The sequence below is a fragment of the Saccoglossus kowalevskii genome, chromosome 14, assembly GCF_978046115.1.
Source record: "Saccoglossus kowalevskii chromosome 14, keSacKowa6.1, whole genome shotgun sequence".
Lineage (NCBI taxonomy): Eukaryota > Metazoa > Hemichordata > Enteropneusta > Harrimaniidae > Saccoglossus > Saccoglossus kowalevskii.
The window spans coordinates 19,784,577-19,797,838 of NC_140654.1; the positions used below are offsets into that span (position 1 = coordinate 19,784,577).

At 39.1% G+C, this 13,262-nt stretch overlaps 1 protein-coding gene and 1 long non-coding RNA gene across 2 annotated transcripts in view; one reads left to right on the forward strand and one right to left on the reverse strand.

Moving 5' to 3' along the window:
- The window catches only part of LOC146734536 (neuronal acetylcholine receptor subunit beta-3-like), a 47,052-nt gene extending 35,633 nt beyond the window's left edge, over positions 1–11,419 (reverse strand). The window contains exons 1-5 of the mRNA XM_085507499.1: positions 11,408–11,419; positions 10,618–10,660; positions 6,128–6,282; positions 5,258–5,302; positions 4,399–4,508 (exon numbers count right to left, since the gene is read on the reverse strand). Of these exons, the coding sequence (XP_085363625.1) occupies positions 4,399–4,508; positions 5,258–5,302; positions 6,128–6,282; positions 10,618–10,660; positions 11,408–11,419 (365 nt within the window). The remainder of the gene's footprint in view (positions 1–4,398; positions 4,509–5,257; positions 5,303–6,127; positions 6,283–10,617; positions 10,661–11,407) is intronic.
- Positions 2,412–4,154, forward strand: LOC146734537 (uncharacterized). Its single transcript, XR_014931529.1, has 2 exons — positions 2,412–3,233; positions 3,324–4,154. It is a non-coding gene; the product is annotated as an uncharacterized LOC146734537 (long non-coding RNA).
- Positions 11,420–13,262: the final 1,843 nt, after the last annotated feature.

The window sequence follows — 13,262 nt, forward strand, 5'->3', positions numbered from 1 at the left end:
TATCGCCGAACCCAACCCAGTCAACAGAATTTGAATACTAGTAGCAATTTGTTCAGAGATGCACGTCACGGATCACAAACTTTTGAATTCCGGATTGGTCCCTGTTTCAGTTGCGGAGATTTCGGACACTTGCAGAACAGATGCTTGCGGCTTGCCGACAAAAAGTCTACCGTCCGAATCCAGGGAGGCCACCCATCCTAATTCGGCGACACTTGGCTTGGGCAATATTGTTTTTTCTCATCCCAATGTTCCGGCTTCGCCTAGCGTTTATAACATAGAGTTAAATGCATGCAATTTTGAGCAAATATTGTCACGGTCTGTGGTCGGGCGGCTAAAGAGCTCATTGTCTTTCTGGCAAAATTCTTTGTCCTGCCCAGTTTGTGTACGTTCATTAATTGCATTTGGTTACCATTTACCTTTCTCAAATTATCCCCCGCAGATTGTGGGGAAAAAAAAAAAATTGTCCAGCAGGAGGGCCCCCCCCCCCAATTCGTTCGTCAAGCAATCAATACATTACTTGCCAATGGCTGTGTTTCACGCCAGTTTTCTCGACAGTTCTCCGACAACTTTTATTTTTTTGTTTGGGATCTTGAATCCGGCTATCACCATGTTGATATTTGGCATGAACATCGCAAGTTTTGGAGTTTTTGTTGGAATTTTGACGGCGAGATCAGGTATTTTGCATTCAATGTGTTGCCGTTCGGCTTGAGCACTGCCTGTTATTGTGGTTAAGAGATGGCGTAGTATGTCACACGCGTCAATAGTGTATTTAGACGACGGTATTACTGGTCACGATTGTCTGACATCTGCTAGAGCAGCTAGTATTGTTCAACTAACTGATTTGTATAAATATGGTCTTAAAGTTAACGAGCAGAAAAGTCGCTGGGACCCCGCTCAAATCGGTGAATGGTTGGGGCTCGCATTGCCGGTTTTTTGATATCTTTGTCCATCGCTGTTGCTCCGATTACTCGTCTATTTACGAGGCAAGTGCATTTTACTATTGAGAATCGATCGTCGTGGTCGCAGATCGTTAATATAATTAGACCTGTGCTTCAGGAACTTTTGTTTTGGTTGAGTACTGTGGACGCTCTAAACGATTTTCGTATCAAACCCAAATTCTCGGCAACTGCGGTTGTATTTTCAGATGCAAGCGACACTGGTTATGGTGGTCACTATAGTTATAATTCAGAATTTTTATTCTAACGGGTTGTGGGCTGAAACTGAACACGTACAGAGCTCCACATTTCGCGAGTTAAAAGCTGTACTTTATGTATTAACTTCGTTTTTGTTGACTTTGAGGCATAGAAAAGTTAGGTGGTTTTCGGATAACCAGAATGCTTGTAGAATAATTTCCGTCGGTAGTGCAAAGCCATCTCTTCAGAAGTTAGCCATTGAAATTTTTCAAATCTGTTGTCAGAATGATATTCAACTCCAGGCGACTTAGCTACCGAGATCCGAGAATGAAAAAGCGGATATGCTGAGTAGAATTGTTGATACAGACGATTGGTCACTAAATCCCAAGATTTTCGACATGTTGGGACAACATAGCATAGCATTGACAGATTTGCGTCTTGTCACAACGCTCAGCTGCCACGTTTCAATTCAGCAGCTTGGAACCCCGGTACAGAGGCCGTTGACGCATTCTGTCAGAATTGTTCCACTGAAAATAATTGGGTATGTCCTCCCGTCAGTCTTGTAATTCCCGCTATTCGTCATCTTTAGAGTTGCAGAGGAAAGGCAACTTTAATATTGCCAGAATGGCCATCTGCCGCTTTCTGGCCGGTGTTGCGTCCGCAGCCTGGGCGTTTTGCTGACTTTGTTAAGTTTGCTCCCGTCCTTCCCCGTATCCCCGGTTTGCTAGTGAGAGGAAGGGGTCAAACATTCAATTTGGTTAAAACTCGCAAGACATCCAGTCTTGTTGGTTGTCCGAATTTCAATATGTTGGCTTTAAGACTCTCATTCGATCCAGACCCACATGATGCGCGGGAAGCGAGCAAACTTCAGTCCACAGGGACTGGTTAAATTGGAATTGCCAAATTATGTAATTGCATATAGTAATGTCGCTTGGTGTACGTTTACTATTGTATGATTAATGTCGCAGTCCGATCTGTCATGACTAAGGATTCTTGTAAATGGGTATTTAATATGAATAAATTTATGTCGCATCATTTTGTATGCTAGTTTACTTTCCTATAGGATATGTAGCTTTTCTGCATGTCTGTATAGATATTCGCCTTTCGGCGTGTGTCGGTATAGATATTCGCCTTTCGGCGCCTGTCGGTATAGATTTTCGGCGCCTGTCGGTATAGATTTTCGGCGCCTGTCGGTATAGATATTCGCCTGTCGGCGTGTGTCGGTAGATATTCGCCTGTCGGCGTGTGTCGGTATATATTTGCCTTTCGGCACGTTGCTGGCGCTATGGCAGTGCGGCCATTTGCTGACGCAGTTCTTGTGTGACAGCAGTGTTCGATGTGAGTAGACAATTCGTTATTTCCAATTCGCGGTTAAATGTCGGTATATTATTGCGTCGTGTCAATTTTGTTGTATAAAGTATAGTTCTGGTTTCTCGTCGTATGATGCTTATCAAGCTTGCCGATAAAAGCAAATTTGGGTGGGGTCGCAGTCCGATCTGTCATGACTAAGTAATGTTGTAAATATGTATTTAACGTAAATAATTTATGTCGCATCATTTTGTATGCTTGTTTACCTTTTTGCAGGGTATGTAGCCTCTCGGCATATTGCCTTTCGGCATGTCTGTATATATTCGCCTTTTGGTATGTCTGTATATATTCGCCTTTTGGTATGTCTGTATATATTCGCCTTTCGGCATGTCTGTATATATTCGCCTTTCGGCGTGTCTGTATATATTCGCCTTTCGGCATGTCCGTATATATTTGCCTTTCGGCATGTCTGTATATATTCGCCTTTCGGCATGTCCGTATATATTCGCCTTTCGGCATGTCCGTATATATTCGCCTTTCGGCATGTCCGTATATATTCGCCTTTCGGCATGTCCGTATATATTTGCCTTTCGGCATGTCCGTATATATTCGCCTTTCGGCATGTCCGTATATATTCGCCTTTCGGCATGTCCGTATATATTCGCCTTTCGGCATGTCTGTATATATTCGCCTTTCGGCATGTCTGTATATATTTGCCTTTCGGCACGTTGCTGGCGCTATGGCAGTGCAGCCATTTGCTGACGCAGTTCTTGTGTGACAGCAGTGTTCGATGTGAGTAGACAATTCGTTATTTCCAATTCGCGGTTAAATGTCGGTTTATTATTGCGTCGTCGCATCAATTTTGTTGTATAAATTGTGTAGTTTTAGATGTCTTTCAGATACAGGATTGGAAGGCCGAACTTAGCAAACCAGGACTGGATGACTTCTGCGACACTCTGCCCGGTGTGATGATGTTGGCGTCCAGATCCGGTAATACTTTGAGCAAGTACACCGGCAGTTGGCTCAGATGGAAACAATGGTGCAAGTCAAATTTGTCAGAGGACGTCGCCTGTCCACCTAAGACGTTGCACATTGCTATGTGTCTTCAGATTTCGTTAGAAGACGCAAATACAGCTTCGCCCCTGGATTCTACTTTGTGAAACCATAACTAAATGTTTGGCTCTCCTGGGTGCTGCAACCACCGCATACCGCATTTCATGCTTGTTGTATAATTTGTATGAATAATTGAAGTTAAGTATAGATTGAGAAATTATCTGCGTTTCGTAGATTAGCAGATAATTGCTATCTATTCGTATGTAAATTATTCAGGTGCCATTGCACCTGCTCCGATTGGTTAGTGGCTAAGTAGCCAGGTGCTCATGAGTATATAGTAAGAAGAGTATTCTATTGTATTCAGTCTCGGTTGCAAACAACTCACGATGTATTTTTTATTTCATTTTTATAAATGTATAGTATTCTTAATACGGACGACTCCCGACGTCCACCCCTAGGTACATCTGACATTGCGTCGGGTACAGGTTTCCAGATGTTTTTCTCCCTTGATGGGTTTTTATATCTGGTTTTTCCTGGGCGGTCAATGTATTCACGATGGGGCTTTGGCATCAATTTCATGTATATTTGCATATATAAGGGGGATAAATAAACGTAATAAACGCGTGTGGCTCCTGGGTGCTGCAACCACCGCATACCGCATTTCATGCTTGTTGTATAATTTGTATGAATAATTGAAGTTAAGTATAGATTGCAAAGTGGTGGAAAAGTACGGCAGGGTTAAAAAAAAGAATTTAGATATGTGTGGCAGATTAAAAACTGCCATTGTTGCAATATTGGGGTTACATGGTCCAAACGTTTTTGCTGCAAAAACTCGGGTGTTTTGAGTAGTATATATGGGTCTTGTTGTGAACTATTGTTGTCAGTGATAAATAAATAAACTTACGAGTTTTCTAAATACAATTCTGGAAACCAAACTTTCTCGGCTGGAACTAATAACCATTCTATGTCGCCATAATTAGATGCATTCCAACTCAGGCGGTTATCAACCCAGCTCTGAAACAAATAAAACAGAAACATTTATAAAAAAACGCCACCGAAGAAACTGCGTATTTTCTCAAGCCCACTCAATCAATTTCCGCCTTTGCTAATAATAACACTTTCCTGGGTAACTCTATAAACTCAGCATCGACTACCTTGATAGTTCATGATTTCGATGTTAAAACAAATTTTTGTCTGAATTCTTACATTTTTACACATAAAGGTCGTAGATACCAAATGAGATACTTTGCAAGTAATACAAATTTCCCACTACTTTACTCTAGAATTTACAACTTTCTAACTTCTTACTAATACTTACTAACTTCTTACTTCTTTACTAATTTACTAAAATATAATGTCCTCGTGCGTACTTACTTTACTTGTGGCTGATATGTGGGGTAACAAGGGTACGAACCATTTTGTTCAGCATAATATTTTATTGATAATTTCCCTACCCATAACGCTCCTAAGTTGGATATTCCAAGGTTATTGCATTAGCTACATGGCGAACATTTCGGTAAGTCGTCAGTTTGGCTATTATTATCCAGCTCATTAATAATATTGTATTTTATTATATTGCAAATAAGCTTGAAAACACTGAATTAGAGCTCGAGTACGACATAAAAACGAGTTCATGATCCAACTCACACTTCTAACGGTACATTGAAGTTGAACACAAATTATCAGTGCCATTTTTGTTTATTCTAAATATTCTTACGAGAAAAAAATAATAATAATGTTAACAATAATAATAAAATATGTACCTGTTTGAATTTAACATTCGACACCATCCGCTTGTTTTTTTCGTCCTGAAATTAAAGATAAATTTAATTCTGGTTTTGATCAGGGCATGATGTCTGGATAGTAGATGGTGTAATGATATGAATCACGTATCAAGACGTGATGTCTGGATAGTGGAAAGTGTAGTGATATGAATCACGTAGCAAGACGTGATATCTGGATGGTGTAGTCATATGAATCACGTATCAAGACGTGATATCTGGATAGTTGATGGTGTAACGATATGAATCACGTAGCAAGACGTGATATCTGGATAGTGGATGATGTAGTGATATGAATCACGTATCGTGACGTGATATCTGGATAGTGGATGATGTAGTGATATGAATCACGTATCGTGACGTGATATCTGGATAGTGGATGATGTAGTGATATGAATCGCGTATCGTGACGTGATATCTGGATAGTGGATGATGTAGTGATATGAATCGCGTATCGTGACGTGATATCTGGATAGTGGATGATGTAGTGATATGAATCACGTATCGTGACGTGATATCTGGATAGTGGATGGTGTAGTGATATGAATTACGTATTAGAACGTGGTATCTGGATAGTGTATAGTGTAGTAATAAGATTCACGTTTCGGTACGTGATATCTTGATAGTTGATAGTGGACAGTGCAATGCAATGCAATAAAATATTACTGAGGTAATGTACAACCTGCTTCACCCTACGTACATCAGAATTAGGAAGTCACTAGATGGTAAAATTTCAATATTCTACTCGGCGATGTAGCTCATACTATAAATTGATCTTCGAGATTTGTATATACATAATGTTTTGTTAAAGCATTTGCATATATAGGATTGTAAAATACAAATTTAACTTACAATGTCGGTAATTTTATTTACAATCATGTCGATGGAGACATTTACAATATCTGATCTGTTCTCCACTGGTCTTGTCAGCTTATTATAAGTACAACAAATTAGGTGGTGCAACAAATCAGCCTCGCTATCAGACGTCGTTACGTCATTTAGTATTGCTATGAGAGAAAAAATATACAAATCAAGTATGCTACAACATGTAAAGGGTTTAGCTACGTGTGTAATTCCTTACATATCGCATAGATTCGACGGGAATTTAGGTGGAGCCTATGTCTTCAAAGTGCCTGAGAAATGCCTACCAACGCCTTTACATGTGTGTGACTGATAACCCTGGAAGAATAAGCACTGCTAATTTTACATTCAAAATCCCAACGAGCGAAAAAATAACACGCGTCCCCAAACCTAGACTTAGTTCGTATTGTTTCGGCTCTCCGAAGATTGCCGGGTCAATGTCTATAATAATCCCCCCCCCCCCCAAAAAAAACAAAACAATGTGAAGATTGACAATTTGCGAAGATTGTTGTCTATGATGTCATGATCTATATGTAGTTATGTGACTTTTGGTGTGCATTGACTATAGATTTTTGTCAACTGAAACATTTGTGTAAGTTTAATTTGTGTCATCTTTGGGCGTCACGGGTGTTATGTTAGCTACATTGTGTCTGGTGAGATATGGATATAAAGTAACCTAGATTTCTACTGAGATAGGTGTGTCAGGTTAGCTAGATATTTCTGGTCAGATCGGTGTGTTATATTAGCTAGATATGCCATATGGAGATATATCTGTTAGGATGAGCGTGTCAGGCTAGATAGATATATCTGATGAGATGGGTTTGTATGGTGGCTTAGATATGATGTCTTGTGAGATAATTGTGTCTAGTTTACTTAAAGCGGGAGGGTAATTACCTGCGCACGCGCGGGAATTGAGTCCCAAGCGACGATAACAACACACACTAAAAACGCGTGTGTCTGATGCGATGTGTGTTTCGGGTCACCTAGATATTTTTTGGCAAGACATATGTGTCAGGTTAGCTAAATACGACGGGCGTGATAGGTATGACATCATCCAGTATAGGCGGTCCGTGGCCGTCGGTGTGGTTAGTCGGCGATATAAGTTTTAGAGCATATTACATGAGCTAGCCAATTATAAATTCATAGCTTGACACATTCAGAAATAAATGCCGGTACCTTTAAAGATTAAAACATATGGACGTTAAAATTAAAGATTGAACTGATATAAATACATTTGATTGTTATTTAAAATAAATGTATATCTGCGGAATAATTCCTTTGTAATTAGTCTGAGGTCGTCTTATACTATTATACTATTTGCCTTGGAGTTAATTAATTAATTAATTAATTATTGACATGCTCGAGCACACTTTATAGCTGAATATGTGTTTTTATTTTGTTCAAGGTTTTCGCTAAAAGTAACGTTACGCATCATGTGTATTTTGCAATTTCGTTAGTAGTGTGATATTTTTATATAGTTGCAACTATTCCATTAATTCCATTTTCAATGTCGATAAAAATTCTAATGTCTGAAAATAGCAACAGTAATGACACCAAATATATCACACATGACTAAAATACCACCACAAAGACTAGCCCTGCATACGGTGATGTGTGTACGGGGACGCGTTCGGTTGATAGATGTCCCCCACCACAGCACTACGTACCTCCATAGACAAAGTCCGGTCGCGCACCGGAGCTGGTGCGTAATTAAAAATAAGTAGTTTCCCAGCCGAAATCGGTTGAAATGACGATATAGTTATCCGTAACAATCATTATAAAATTATCTCAAACTGAAATGTCCTAAAAAACCACTAGTAAAGACGAAACAATTGTTAACGCGTAGGTACCGAGGAATCATCCACCAAACCCCCGCCATTTTTAATCTCCGACACTGGAGATTTTTCAATCGTTTGTTTTTTGGGGCAAAGTAGCCGATTTCATCCACAATTGGACTCCGAATTGGGAGTGCAGGGTATATGTGTTAATCGATCATCGTTTTTAGTAACTGGGCATGCTATTTCATTAAAAAAGTTATATTTTTCAAAGTCCCGGACTATGGAGGTACGCAGGGCTGTGGTGGGGGGCGTCTATCAACCGAACGCGTCCCCGTACACACTGTACGCAGGGATACACAAAGACGAAAGACTGACACAAGAAGAGCTATGGCCCACAGCTAGATAAAACGCAGCTTAGTGACGAGGAAAGTGTGTTACTTGCAAACATAAGGAAATAATCGATCAATATTACCTAATATAATTAATATTCCGAGCCACCGGAGCGTTCTTTTAGCTGGTTGCATTATTGAAATATGCAGTTGTCACACACTTACAACTCAGATACGACGTACAACGGTGTTAAATGTACGTGTTCCATTTACAAGTTACATCCAAAGAAGTCTGTTCTTCTTTCGACGTACGCCACAATATATGCTGTTTTATGTATTAAGGGAGGCTGTTCCATTTACGTACTACACCAAGGGTATGATGTTCGGTAATTACTAACAGTAATGTAGATTTTGTGCTGTTTCGTTTCTCGCCGCTGTTACATTTATGGGTTGCACTCCAAGGCCATGAATGATGTTACATAAGTAAAGTTTTTTTCTATTTTCCATCAGCACACTCTTACATTGATGTTCCATTCACGAGTCACACACTTGGAAAGAATTTACAACTGTGGGCAAAACATTAATTAATTAATTGATTGATTGACATATCCGAACACACTTTATAACTCAAAATGTGTTTTTCTTTTGTGCACGGTTTCGCTAAAAGTAACGGGATAGTTACCCACCATGTGTATCGCCGTAAATTTTGCAATTTCGTTATTATTGTGATTTTACGTAACATATTATTATATAGTTGCAACTGTGCGAATTAATGTGTTCTTTTTAATTCCATTTTCAATGACCGTAAGCGAAAACAAAACATTTATATGTAAGGTAAAACGTAGCTCGACAGCTATAGTCCATAGCGCTTCTTTTGTCGGTCTTTAGTCTTCGTCATTGTATTTTCTAATATATTCTGTGTCATTACATTTGTTATTTCCAGATATTAGTATTTTATCGACACAGAAGTGTCATGGTCTCTCCCATAGACTTGCGCACCACAAACGTGCGACGACAAATGTCATTGCAAATAAAAGTCGATAAAAGCAGAATATTTTCTCGCATCACACCATTGAAGCTAATGCTATTCGATAATATGTTTATTAAACTCTCAACAAGACAAAAACCGTGACAAAAACCATTAGTTTGATGTTCTTTTCCTGGAATTTAGTCCCCTGGACCACACGTAACTCCGGCTGCAGCCATTTTCTTCAGGTCGAACGAGAACAATATGACGTCACTGGAGAAGGTACACATGTATTCCCGATAACTTGTTGGATACTACTCGTCGTCGTCTACTTTAGATGCATGCGTATACTGTCCACAGTTGTTGTTTTTTTTAGAGAAATGTACAAATAAATGTCTTTCCATGCATGTAGGACGCAGGGAAAATAGACAACAACAGTACATACCACGAAGTCCATAACAAAATCTGACAAAATACTAATAGTAGCAGACGATCATTTCCTGGCGGCGTTTTAGCTGTTCCACTTTACGAGGAAATTTCTAATACAGTGACGTCATTTAGCCAAATAATTTTGTTCTCGTTCGACCTCATGGCTGTTACTAGAATTACGTACAGTTTAGCAAGCTAAATCCCGGGAAAAACAACTTCAAACAGGTATTTGTTTTACAGTTTTCGCGCTGGCGAGTGTTTAATAAACATGCATACTATTGGTCGGTGACAGTTTCTGTTGCGTGCCATATAAAATGGTGTGCTTTTATCGACTTGGCGTCGCACGATTGTGTGACGCAAGTCTATGGGAGGAGCCATAGCTCTTCTGTGTCGATAACAATCCTTATTTTTAAAAATATAAAAAGTAATGACACCAAATATATCACATGTGACTAAAATACCACCACAAAGACTAAAGACACAAGTAGAGCTATGACCCCATAGCTAGGTAAAACACAGCTTAGCCACGAGGAAAGTGTGTTACTTCTAAACATAAGGAAATAATTGATTAATATTACCTGATATAATTAATATTCCGAGCCACTGGAGTGTTCTTTTAGATGGTTGCATTATTGAAATCTACAATTGTGACACACTTGCAACTCAGATACGACGTGCAACGGTGTTAAACGTACGTGTTCCATTTACAAGTTACATCCAAAGAAGTCTGTTATACTTTTGACGTACAGCGCAATATATGCTGTTTTATTTACGAGTGACACCCCCAAGGGAGGCTGTTCCATTTACGTGCTACACCAAAGGTATGATGCTCGGTAATTACGAACAGGGATGCAGTTTTTGTGCTGTTTCGTTTCTCGCCTCTCGTTTCTCGTTGCATTTATGGGTTGCATTCAAAGGCCATGAATGGTGTTCCATTTATAAGTAAAGTGTTTCTATTTTCTAGCCGCACCCTCTCACAAGGTTGTTCCAATGACGAATCACTCTTACGGAGAATTGAAAGCTGTGGGCAAAACATGTGTAAGACAATTAATTGACTGTGTATGATATAGGCCCAGAAAATAAATATTATTTTTTTTGGTTCTGAGTGTCACAGGTTTTTTTTGTTCACGCCTGGATGTCGCACCCCCCCCCCCCTCCAAAAAAAATGGTATCACTCCATCTTTGTATGTTCAGAAATAGTTTTAATGACATAGTCTCCGGTGACTCATTAATCTTACTTTAATTCTACTGACAAAAATGAGTGACCATATTTTCAATTTGAGATCTATATTTTACAAATGTAGTTGTGGTTGTTTCCATTTTCATCAGTAATGCATATACCCCGTGGAATGACGAAGTGGATATAACACGTACAGTCAGACTGGCAATACTGTGTAGTGAAATGAATACTATCGTAATTAGTTGTAAATTTGAAATAACGTCAACCAAAATGAAAAAAAAACAAAAAAACAATAAGTAAATAAATAAAGCAGTTTGGGCAAACACGGATAACAAAAAAAATACAGACAAATTTGTGCATCTCATCATGTTCCTTGGTAATTGGTAAGTCAGCTCCCATGTCACGATTATAAGGTCAGGCAGATTTAAAAGTGTCATTGCAGCAACGGCAGAGATTGTACAACTGCCGCATTTCAGAAGCAACCTGTTGCACCACTCACGTACTGTCCGCGACCATACTCTCATATCATGTACCTAAACCCATCCGAGATTCACGTCCTGTTCTTGACCACACTCAATGTATACTTACCAAATCCCACATTCCGCACCTTTCACGCCATGCACTTGAAACTTTAGTTGCGTGTGATCGCTAGTAAACGATTGTATTCTATTTCTTTGTGACACTGCCCTTAACCTTTCAGGGTGTATTAAAATCACCGTTTCAATTAATGTTTAGTCGTATACTGCACTGATTTTGCTCCGTACGATTATATGCATGATGACGTCACATTTAAAAGGAGTATAAAATGTAAAAATACCTGATGACGTCAGTAGCACTCAGTAAAATGCTCCCATTCGTGTTAGTAGGAAAGACACAAATGGAAATGCACTCAAACTCTCTCACCTTTGACATGTCTCCAATAACAATACCTTAGACGCTTTTCCATTCACCTGTTAAACCCACTCGGTAAAACGCAGTAGTTATTTACTCGCCATTGCGCATTAGTTGCACGTAGTATTAAAAGGCGGTAGTCGTCGCGCCACGCATGCGCGAGATATATGGGTCTCATATAAACAAAGATTGCGACTTTGACTGTTGCGCAGATCAACGAGTACAAACTGAGACGTTACTAAGCTCTAATTAGGTATTTTTTAGGTGATTGGAAGGTATCGAAGGATGCGCCTAGGTCAAACCTCATACTTGTGATTTCCATCAACACAAATGTCGCACATGCGCAGCTCGACAACTACCGCCCTTTAACAAGAATAGAATAAAACATGTAATGCTATCGTAATAAAGTAATAAATTCTGAAGATATAAATACAAAAATAACCTACACTAACAATACAGGAAAAAATCACAAATAAGACGCTCACATTTCTAAACATAGAAAAGCTGGTTAGTTTGTATTTTCTTAATTAGCTGGTTTACGCAGTTAATTTTTAATTGAATTTCTCATATATTAAGTAAATTCCTCAACAGTAATAAATGTGTTTCGCCACATCATTTATAATGTTTTCATTTTTATTGTTTATATTATTAATTAATAACTGTTTTTTGTTGTCTTCAAGTTGAGAAATGTTGTGTTTTTTTAACCAACTTTCTCTTTCCTTAATGTATAACTGACATGACAGCAAGAAGTGTTGCTCATTTTCAATTTCTTTAAAGCGGGGGACTCGTCACCTGCGCATGCGTCAGATGGCCATAGCGTGTCATTGTTTACAAACAAGCGTCTGACCGTGAGCCTTTGCGTTTTTAGCATGTGTTGTTATCGTCGCTTGGGACTCAATTCCTGCGCGTGCGCAGGTCGACCGCTTTAATAAGCAACAACAACAACTGATATTCATTTCAATGTGAAGAATTTTTTATGGGATAACAATATTTGTTATTTGTATCTATCCATTATGTTATTTATCACTTACAGTCGTACTTTCAAGGCCTGAGTGCACACGTTTTCTACAACTGTTACAATATATATGATTTGTCATTAGTCACAATAAATCAGTTTAAGTTGGCTCAGGCCGAATTTAAAATATTATAACAATGTCCCCAGTTGTTTATTATAATTATTGGTAAATGCCAATAGGCTCCTGAAAATAAAAACAATTGGGGTCTCGGGACACTTTTTAGTGAAACAAGAGTTAGAGGTTACATGGAAACTGGTTTGCATTAGTTCCTATGGTAAAATTGTTACCATCATGATCGACGATATGGGATGAAAAAGTCATATATCAGTGGCGGCGGTACAGGGGGAGGCAGAGGGGGTCGGTCGCTCACTTAAAAAAAATGTTGGAGACGTCGCCCCTCCAAAATCAAGGTGGAACCTATTTGTGTCAGCAAAAATTGCCCCTCAAAATGCAGGAAATAGCGTTTCAGAGGGTCTAGATTTCAACATGTTTAAGGGGGAGAGTGCCCCGAGGTTGGTGAGCAGATCTTGCCCTCC